This window comes from Pollicipes pollicipes, unplaced genomic scaffold (genome assembly GCF_011947565.3).
Source record: "Pollicipes pollicipes isolate AB1234 unplaced genomic scaffold, Ppol_2.1 Scaffold_7262;HRSCAF=8765_pilon_pilon_pilon, whole genome shotgun sequence".
In the NCBI taxonomy this organism is placed as follows: Eukaryota; Metazoa; Arthropoda; class Thecostraca; order Pollicipedomorpha; family Pollicipedidae; genus Pollicipes; species Pollicipes pollicipes.
In genome coordinates this window covers 23,064,421-23,075,232 of record NW_023597055.1, presented here as the reverse complement: position 1 = coordinate 23,075,232, position 10,812 = coordinate 23,064,421, and the positions used below count along the sequence as shown (strand labels likewise).

Here is a 10,812-nt window from a genome sequence, read left to right as displayed (position 1 = left end):
GGGCGTCGCGGTTTTTGTCTCTAATGCTTGCGAGCGCGTATGTTCATAACTATGAAATCTGAATTTTTATTTTGAATGCTCTGAAATCACAATCAATTCTAGAAGACAATTCTGAATGCTCTGAAATCCTATTCAATTCTGAAGGATGGCTACCATTCCCAGGAGAATGTGGTGCACAAATGGTGCAGTCCGTTGTGCGCACAACTTTGATTCCATTGAGATCTACGCTCTGCGTTCACAGAGTCGTCAATGCCTTTCTCTCTCTGCAGGTCCCCCCCCCAAAAAAAAAATCCGACGAGGCCCCTCAGTGCTGGCTTAGAAAGAGCCCACTGAACCATTATGACATTTAGAGCGTCGGTGCTTTTATTCCATGAAATAATTTAACGTCGGACAATAGCACTGGTTTTATTTATGTGAAACCCTGTGTTAGACATCACAACTGCATGGAATTATGAGGCAATGCGCAGGGATGCCAGTTGTGCTTTACGTCAGTTTCATCCCATTCCAAGGAACTTCGTGCGCCAAACACTGCCATCACCAGTGCTGCCGAGTGCGTCCTACCGCCTCACTGTCGTAAACACCGCGGCGGCGACGGGTGCTGCGTTTCTATCGAGTTTCTTTTGCTGCGTTTTAGATGAATATGTTTTCGCCAGTTAAATCGAACCTTCGAACGTACGACCATCATCAGTGTGGTCCAGGCTTGGACGTGGTGGGGTTGGTCCAGTGCGGGTGAGCTCATTGAGCATCGAGCATGTGTGCAGAAGTATAATTGCATGGCCACTGACGAGCCAACTCAAGCAGTCGCGCTGCTACGATCAACTTGCATTTCGCGTGACATTGACATGAGGGCCGTTTTGTTTGTCACCCGCTCAAACTGAATTGGGAGAGGGTCGCTTACCGTTCAGAGGCACAGGATCGTGGAACAGGGTACGTTGAAATATGCTGAGCACAAAAAAATATGCTTTTGACCCATCGGCTTGCCGGAATCTCTCGTCGGCTCACAATAATGTGCTGTCGGAATCACTCATCGGCTCGCTGGAATTTCTGGTCGGCTCACAGTACTTACCTATCGCCGTTACTAATCGGCTTACCGGAATTTCCCATCGGCTCACAATACTTAGTTGTCGGAATCACTCAACGGCCCGCTGAATCAACGTCGGCTCACAGTGCTTAGTTGCCGGAGTCACTCATCGGATCGCTGGACTTTGTCGGCGGCTCACAATAGTTAGTTACCGGAGTCACTTATGGTTTCGTAGCTATCTCAAGGATCGATAATAAGCTTAACGTATTTTCTCGCATTGAATAATGACGTCGCAATGATGAAGTTTTAGGGTTTAAAATTGCCGAAATATGCAAGAATGTAAAAAGGGTCCCTTTTAAAAGCTCGGGACAAACCGTCCCTACACTGGGTCAAAGCACTCCCCCCCCCCCCCCCCCCTGTGAAAGCTTTACTTTGGCACTTCTTTGCGTTCGTTTCATCGCCTACCGGACAACGTATCAGGTTTAAAATGTGAGCATTTAAACCCCTTCTTAAAATGTTTACGGGCGCATTCCGTTCCGGCACAATTTTATTGAAAAGCGTGGAGATCATGTTTGCGCAGTTTCCTCGGAAAAATGGAAATCAATGAAGAACATCAAATAAAGCGTTGTCAATTTATTAAGTATGTGCTTCATGCATGCACGCCATATTTTCAAAGAGCATCTAATATATTTTGGTAAAAGTGCCGTCGACTGGATGTTCCCTGTTGTCTGAGGCTGCCCAGCTCACGCACCGCGAAGGTTTGTGATGCATCGTTTTGCTTATGTAATTTAGCTCGCAGCGTTTGCATGTTCATCCAAGGGACATAAAGCTCAAAACATAGATAAAGTCACATTCTCCAACAAGCTTCAAACGTTACTCAAGTCGTTACTGGTCTCAGAACACCGAACTGGCACCCAATAGCAAGAATTGAACTGAAACTTAAGCATGGCGGTGCTTACACGTCGCTCTTCAAGCCCATTTTGAGCACTTTGTGCACTGAATCCAGGATTCGCAAGACAGGCGGTACAGCATACAACAGGCGAAGCACGTAGTGTCTGAGTTTCTGGAATTTCTCGTCGGCTTACAATGTTTAGTTGCCGGAGTCGGTCACCGACTCACCGAAATCTCTCATCGGCTCGCATTACTTAGTTTTCGGAATCAGTGATCGATTCGACGAAATCTCTCATCGGCTCACACTACTTAGTTGTCGGAATCACTGATCGACTCGCCGAAATCTGTCATAGGCTCACAACATGTACCTTCCAGAACCACCCATCGGCATGTGCGAATCTAGCCTTCTGGACTCGCTGAAACAATTTTAACAGCGGTACTCTTAGTGACCGAATGCACCTTCCGTGCCATGTCGTTATATGTGTGTATGTTTGTTTATAGGTGTGTTGCATTTAGCTTATATAAGTACCTTACAAAAAAAGTTATGATTCGCTCCATATTTTGTCGCCTTAGGGCCCGTAACCTGTAACATCTGTCAATTCCAGGTAAACTTGAACTTGATGCCAATGCTATAATTCAACTTTTGATGTAAGAAGAAAAGCTTTACCTGAAACCTTGCTTTAGATAGAAAAGTGTTTGCCGTAATTTCTCGCTTTGAAAAGCGGCATCGTTGATACCTAAAAGGCTAAATAGGTCACATGATTCTAGGTCATGAGATCAAAGTTTTGAAATTTGAATAACCAAAACCTGAAAATTGCCAAACAATGCATTGGATCGATGCAAGTTCGGCGGTATACATTTTTGCACAAATGTGCTATCTTTTACGAAGTTATAAACCCTCAAAGACATCCTCGCTAATTTGCCTCCTCAAAATGTTTCAGACTATTACTCCTGAGCCGCTTCTCTAATTTCTATCAGTATGGTACATCCGGATTCTGGTTGTAGGACAGCCACATATTGACTTTCAGTGAAATTAAATACATATGGTGTTATTTTGGCCCCTCCGCCTGTCAGTTTGTCGTGAAATGCCACATTGTTCTGCATACGGAGAATTTTAACTTCAATCGGTATGAACCAGGGCCTAATTTCTCAGTCTTACGGTAGCAAACGAAACATAGGGGAGAGTTACGAGCACTTTGATGAAGCTTATAACGTAAAACCCGACTATTTGTGCCGCATAGTTCAGATGCGTATGACGCCTGAGCCCGCCCGAGGTGTAAATAAGGTTTATTTCGATTTTTGTGTTATGCCGGCATCATTGTATACCTGTGCCGTCCGTTCCAGAGGATACAATTTCCAGCCGTAACACTGCAATTGTTTCAAATGTGATCAAAACCCAACTAACAGCTAATATCTGGTCGAAGCCTGACACCAAAGACGTGCTTTGGCACCGGCAACGCGGCACGAATAACTGCTGGTCAGCCGCCTTCAACAGCGACGCGGAGCATCTCACACTGACCGGCAGAACGCCCTCGGCCACGTCCCAGCGGCCGGGCGGTGACGCGCAGCATCTCACACTGACCGGCAGTACGCCCGCGGCCACGCCCCGGTGGCCGGGCGGTGACGCGGAGCATCCCACACTGACCGGCAGAACGCCTCGGACACGCACCGGTGGCAGGGTGGCGACGCGGAGCATCCTACACCGACCGCAAGCGCCCTCGGCCACGCCCCGGTGGCGGGTGGTGACGCGGAGCATCCCCACACTGACCGGCAGAGCGCCCTCGGCCAACGCCCCGGCGGCAGGGGGGGTGACGCAGAGCATCCCACACTGACCGGCAGAACGCCCTCGGCCACGCCCCAGGTGGCCGGGTGGTGACGCGGAGCATCCCACCACTGACCGGCAGAGCGCCCTTGGCACGCCCCGCTGGCCGGGTGGTGACGCGGAGCAATCTCACACTGACCGGCAGAACGCCCCCTCGGCCATGCCCGGGCGGCCGGGTGGTGACACGCAGCAGTGCGTTCTCCACTGGACGCATGTTCGGCACCGCACTACCCGTGCTGTGACACAGGCAGACAGCTCAGCGGGGGAAAGTGCCCCTCCCTCGAACTCCGCAGGACGGCGCGGATGGCCCCCACAGGCTTCCACACCAGTTGTAAGCCCTAGCCGAGCCAATAGTTTGCCATTACATGGGTCCATCACGCGTGCGATAAAGCACGGGCCGTGACTGCCACGCAGCACCTCGAGATTCTTCCTCGACGCACAATTCTTCACGATTTGCGACCCTGTCTATCTCAATTTTGACCTCCATCCATGGCCTGGAGCACGCAAACCAGTGGACGCCGTGGGCCAGACCGCCTTTACCCTCCACTGGCTGCCCGGCCTTCCGCCGTAGAAGCCAGCCCAACCCACGCGGATCCAAACTGGCTCCAGAGGGTCAGTTCGCCCGCAGACACGGAGGCTATATTCGGCGAGCGGCTGGTGACCACTCACAGCACAACTATCCGACACACAGCGGTTCACCTGCCCACAGCGCCGCCGTTGCTGACGGACCAGCACGTACCAGGCATTGGCCACGCGCATCACTAATGGCGTAATTTCAAATGCATTGCACTTGAGGATGAGCCGAAAACAGGTTGCCGGCCGCACAAGCCAGCCTGCGCGAAAAGGCCCGCCTCACTCGCAGGTCGGCACAGTCGCCGGGGACGCACAAAGCAGACCAGCAGCTCGAGCAGGCCGTGGCGGGCACACGTCCAGTGCAAACTCGTAAAAAAAAACAATAGCGGTTTGGCACATGCAAAAAGCTCCCTCCAACTCAAAACGGCGCCGCGCCGTAACGAGTAAAAGAGTAACACCGTGATGAATCAAAACGAACATTCGACACAATCTCGGTGGGACTTAACCCACAAAACAAACAGTAAACAAAACAAGCGCCCGTGTAAAAGATCCACACAGGCTGTGTCTGACACACGGCTGGCGCACACGTAAGCGCTGAACTAATCTCATGCGACGGAGCTCATATGGACACCACTCATCGGTGAATACTTCCAGTCGGCAGGCTTGGCGGTCGGGGTGAGGGATCACACGCGTCCCGCGGCCTGTCCCATCGCCACACAAATGACGGATAGATGGCAGCACCAACGAACGCGCGAGAGAGAGACAGAGAGAGAGAGAGGGCAACCCACGAGGGGGAGGGAGGTGGGCGAGTGCGTGCTGGTCCTCCGCTGATTGGCGGTGGCTGCGGACCGCCAGACATACTCGGAATGAACATCAAACACCCATTCGAAGTCATCACTTCAAACTACAGCATGCCAATACCAGATGCCCATCAGAGGGTAGCACACACGCCCAGGACACCACTCAACGGACGACAGCCAGCCACTGCTTCATCCCGGCGCGGCTCCGCACCGGGCTACAGCCGGCACGATGGCAGCGGCGCAGCCCGCCCTCTGGCGCCTCCCACCGCCCATCCCGTCCTCACACGCTCCCTTCGCACAGTCCTCGCCACATTCCTCCCTCCCGGTCACGTGCCCTGCGGCGTGCTCCGCTCAGGCGTCCTGCCCAGCCCGGCGGCCGCGGCCGCGGCCAAACCACAGCCTCACACGTCCGTGGTTCTCAAACTGTGGGACAACACGTCACCACCGCCGCCGCCGCCGCTCGCCGCCATCTCGCCGAGCGGAATCACCACGAACTCGTCCGCGGCCGCGGCCGCCGCCGCCGCCGCCGCGTTCTCCGCGTCCCCGGAGGCCGCCGCCACCGCCTCCTCCACCGCCTCCTCCTCCGCCGCCTCCGCCCCCGCCTCCGCTTCCGCCGCGTCGTCAGCGGCCGGCGCGCGCGCGGTGCCGTCGGTGCCCTCGAGCGCGGCGAACACCAGCTGGCAGGGCTCGCCGTCGGCCGGCAGCGGCTCGTCCGTGTCGCGGTTGTAGACGATGGCGGCGATGCGCGCCGGGTGCGGCACCGGCAGCGGGATCGGCAGCTTCTCGGCCGTGTAGGGCGTGTGGCGCCGCCGCTTCCACGGCCGCAGCGTCCGCCGCCTGCCGGCCGGCGCCGCGTCAGCTGGGGACTCGTGCTGGCGACGCTCGCGGCGCAGGCGACGCCGACACGACCGAGGTCCGTCATGGCGATGGCAGGAGTTTCGTTCACATGGCCACTTAACGTCGTGAAGGACTGACTCGTAGAATGGACACAACTGCTTATGTAAGTTAACTGTCTTAAAACCCCAGCGACACAATAAATCATACGTTAACACAAGAAAACAGCAAAGCCGCTGGGATACGTAGTCAAGTCATTTAGAATAGAAATCAGGGATAAAATCAAGCCAAGCCAGACCGAGTCATATCTTCAATGATGTGTTAGACAGCTATTCGTCGGCACTGTATCAGATGCGTTGGTGAATAAAATAACTTAAACAATGCTACCGTCCACAGTCAAAATGCTTAAGTGCTGTGTTAACTAATGACTCACTGGCCTTTTTGACTTAAGACGGCAAATTGCGCTATTGTTTCGCATATGTCATACACAAATCAAACATTTTTTTGATGTTTTTGCAGGTTTGGACCATACAATGCACTTTGCACAAAACATAATTTCCAACAACGACTTAGAGCCAGCCATCACGGTGCAGTAAGTCAAGAGTCTTGCCATCTTCTTGACCACCCTGTTCCTAACTGACACTGATTTGCTCACTGACCACTTGGGTTTTTACGTGCCACTGTCCCGCATGGCTTCAGTACACACATCGCCCACCCAGCCAGCAGTTGCCGCTCCGCCTTCCTTGCCTCGCCGCCGGCCCTGGCCCGCGTCACTCACGTGCGCCGCTGGCTGCGCGCCGTCGCCTGGCGCTGCCGGCTGAGCGGAGAGAAGCAGCCCACGTCCAGCGACGGTGGTGCCACCTGGATGTTCTTGGCCGTCTGCACGGCAGGCGCTAGCGGCGCGTCGGCGGCGGCCGCGGCCCGGAGCAGCTCCGTGTACCGGGTCAGGTTGACCCGGTGCACCTGAGGTCAAACGGCGACCGTGGGGTCAGCCTGACTCAGACTCGGGGTCACACCGGAGTCAAGGGATCAGCGCCGAGGTCGAGAGGTCGGAGTCGGGGTCAGCGGCGGGATGTCATGGTTGCGGTCACGACGAAAGGTCAGCGACAGACCGCGTGTCTGGGATGAATGGCTGACACCCGCGCGAGGAGCAGGAGCTCGGGGTCGTGTCAGCACTGCGCTGACAACGGCGACGTCGGCATGGGGTGCGGGATGGCCGCCACACGCCACGGCACCGTCCCCAAACACGCCAGTCGCCATATACGCTGGCAGGGTTTTAGGCATCACCGCTGGCGGTGTCCGCCTGCACGTTCCTTGGTTCCAGCCTTGAACGCGGCCCGGCCATACGGCGCCAATGTACCAGCGCGTACTTTCAGCGCGTACCTCCAGTACCTCGAGCGCGTCCGAACGCAGTAGAACACTGTGCGGACTCGCAGAGCGACGCTTGACTAACCCACACGTAGCGGCAGCTCGCCTCCTATCCCCACGCTCCCCTCAGTCATGATCCACCCGCACGTCCAGCCAGAACTCCGCCGACGACGCCGCTGCCGGCCGTCGCCGTGGCGCTCACCTCCAGGTAGAAGCGCGTGTCGGCCTCCTCCATGGGCGTGAGGACGTCGCCGCTGAAGACCTCGGTCAGCAGCAGCGCCGAGAGGCCGGCCCAGTCGTCCACGGGCAGGGCGCGACCCTCCCAGAACTCGGCCGCGCTCACCGGCAGACGCGCCAGCACGTGCCGCGGGTAGAACTCCTCCAGCAGGCGGGCGCCAGCCACCAGCGCCAGCTGCAGCCGCCGAGGGCAGGGTGAGCAAGGCTACCACGGCAACGCCACTGGATTCGGATTGGGAAGTACGGGTTCGATTCCCCGTTGTGGAGGCGTTGCCTGGACACGTTTGCACTAAGATGTGGGGACGTGTGCCACGTGAGCACTTTCATGCTTCAGCTAATAATAAGCCTTATTGTGCAGCCGAGGTCACGTGACGCTATCCACAACGATAACAATGTGAGTCGAGACCACAGGACAGGTCACAGGTGAGTGTGAGGCGAGACCACAGGTCAACAGGTCACAGGTGACGGTGTTGTCATACGCTGTGGGCAGACCTGGTGCTAAACGCGTAATGGTGTGGGAGACACTGACGTCACGATTTCAATTGTGGAAGCTGTTGCTTGGTGCCGGAGATGAGCAGGCCAACACACGGTCACATTTGTGCCCTACTCTGAACACTACATCAATGTCACGTGTCCGATCACGCTATCGCCACCGCTGGCTATCCTCAGCTCCACACGCTGGGCGGCAGTTACCGGGACGGCAATGGACCACCGGCACAGGCCTGCACCATCAGCGGTATCCGCGGGCGTGTGCAGCTGCTACGCACATGCGTCAACACTGGCTTGGAAAAACGGGCAAGCCCATTACCGTAATGAGCAATCGAAATGGTTCGGCTTACGTTACGGTGCTGCATTCGTTTTGATCATAACCGCCAAAATTCCTCGGATCACTGGGGGCAGGTAAGCACAATAAAAACAACGATCACCAGTACCCAATCTTCACGTGACGGCGGACGTCAAAGGGCGGCCATGCGGTCCCATGACCAACGTCAAGCAGCAGCACGGCGCGGCACGCTTCTCTCACGGCTGCGCACCTTGAGGTCGCGAGGCGCCATCTTGACCTTACGCCGCTGGACGGGCGTCAGGCCCGTCTGCAGGTCGTGTAGCCGCTTCTCGATCCTCTCCTGCACGCGAAGGAGCGCGGCGCTGGTGTCAGTATGCGAGAGGTCACGGTACCCGTCCAGTGATAGCCACGCCCCGTCTGAGCTTGGATTCCGGTCGCATGAAGCTTCCACCGGCCTCTTTCAGCCGGGTGTGACATGGTGGCACTAATTCTCTAACGAGCTCCTTAGTCTGCAGATGGCCAAAAGGACCTAAAAACACTTTTCAGACAGCCTGCTCTAACTAGTAGCATGGGAACTATGCTAGAGCCCATCAAACTGCAATACGCGGGCTTTAAAGGTACCCGCGGGTGGGATAACCGTCCGTTCAGTTATTTTAGGAAGCACGCAGGTGACGAGGGTAATGACGGGGATCATTACAGCCCTGCACGTCAGACACAGCCGACGGAACCGAAACACGACCTGCAGCGCGTATAAAACAGCCGACCCCGATCCGGGCTCCCATGCGTCTACGAGCGCACAGGCGTACGAAAGCTTCCACCGCCGCAGACACCACTTCACACTAGTCCACGTATGCCCGGCGTCAAACCAGCCCAACACGGCATCTGGGTTCAGTATCAGCAGTGTTCACGTGACGTTGGCCTGCGTTGACCGGCTCGCGCCACCCCGCCGCCCCGCCCACCTGCAGTATGTTGGTCAGCTGCTGCCCCTCAGCGACGTCGGCCCGTGTTGACCGGCTCGCGCCACCCCGCCCGCCCGCCCACCTGCAGTATGTTGTCAGCTGCTGCCCCTCAGCGACGTCGGCCGTGTTGACCGGCTCGCGCCACCCCGCCCGCCCACCTGCAGTATGTTGGTCAGCTGCTGCCCCTCAGCGACGTCGGCCCGTGTTGACCGGCTCGCGCCACCCCGCCCGCCCCGCCCACCTGCAGTATGTTGGTCAGCTGCTGCCCCTCAGCGACGTCGGCCCGTGTTGACCGGCTCGCGCCACCGCCCGCCCCGCCCACCTGCAGTATGTTGGTCAGCTGCTGCCCCTCAGCGACGTCGGCCCGTGTTGACCGGCTCGCGCCACCCGCCGCCCCGACCTGCATGTTGGTCAGCTGCTGCCTCAGCGAGTCGGCCCGTGTTGACCGGCTCGCGCCACCCCGCCGCCCCCCCACCTGCAGTAGGTGGTCAGCTGCTTGCTCACGATCGGCGGCCCGTTGTTGACCGGCTCGCGCCACCGAGACGCCCCGCCCACCTGCAGTATGTTGGTCAGCTGCTGCCCCTCAGCACGTCGGCCTGCGTTGACCGGCTCGCGCCACCCCGCCCGCCCGCCCACCTGCAGTATGTTGGTCAGCTGCTGCCCCTCAGCGACGTCGGCCCGTGTTGACCGGCTCGCGCCACCCCGCCGGCCCCGCCCACCTGCAGGGTGTTGGTCAGCTGCTGCCCCTCAGCGACGTCGGCCGTGTTGACCGGCTCGCGCCACCCCGCCCGCCCCGCCCACCTGCAGTATGTTGGTCAGCTGCTGCCCCTCAGCGACCGTCGGCCCGTGTTGACCGGCTCGCGCCACCCCGCCGGCCCCGCCCACCTGCAGGGTGTTGGTCAGCTGCTGCCCCTCAGCGACGTCGGCCCGTGTTGACCGGCTCGCGCCACCCCGCCCGCCCCGCCCACCTGCAGTATGTTGGTCAGCTGCTGCCCCTCAGCGACCGTCGGCCCGTGTTGACCGGCTCGCGCCACCCCGCCGGCCCCGCCCACCTGCAGGGTGTTGGTCAGCTGCTGCCCCTCAGCGACGTCGGCCCGTGTTGACCGGCTCGCGTCACCCCGCCCGCCCCGCCCACCCGCAGGGTGTTGGTCAGCTGCTGCCCCTCGGCGTGCAGCTGGCCGTAGACGCCCTCGCGCCACCCCGCCCCGCCCCCACCCACCTGCAGGGTGTTGGTCAGCTGCTGCCCCTCGGCGTGCAGCTGGCCGTAGACGCCCTCGCGGCACAGCTGGACGGAGAACGGCGCCAGCAGCCGCTGCACGAACTGGCTGAAGGCCTGCTGCGGCTGCTGGATGCGCCGCTCCGTCTGCTGCTGAAAGGCTAGCAGCTCGTCCGCCTCCAGACGCGCCTCGAACGCCGCCAGCGCCTGCTCCGGTCGGATCTGGGGGGCACGCACCTGTCAGACGCGGTCAGGGGAGGGCGGCAGGGGTTCAGTGCGCTAACAGGGGTTGGACAGGGTCAGGGGA

At 58.3% G+C, this 10,812-nt stretch overlaps 1 protein-coding gene across 1 annotated transcript in view; it reads right to left on the bottom strand.

Annotated features, from left to right (window-relative positions):
* Nucleotides 1-5,458: 5,458 nt before the first annotated feature.
* LOC119113590 (uncharacterized) overlaps nucleotides 5,459-10,812 on the bottom strand; it is a 78,413-nt gene continuing 73,059 nt past the window's right edge. Inside the window, exons 24-29 of the mRNA XM_037237881.1 lie at nucleotides 10,509-10,727; nucleotides 8,581-8,670; nucleotides 7,512-7,721; nucleotides 6,720-6,904; nucleotides 5,749-5,944; nucleotides 5,459-5,467 (exon numbers count right to left, since the gene is read on the bottom strand). Of these exons, the coding sequence (XP_037093776.1) occupies nucleotides 5,459-5,467; nucleotides 5,749-5,944; nucleotides 6,720-6,904; nucleotides 7,512-7,721; nucleotides 8,581-8,670; nucleotides 10,509-10,727 (909 nt within the window). The remainder of the gene's footprint in view (nucleotides 5,468-5,748; nucleotides 5,945-6,719; nucleotides 6,905-7,511; nucleotides 7,722-8,580; nucleotides 8,671-10,508; nucleotides 10,728-10,812) is intronic.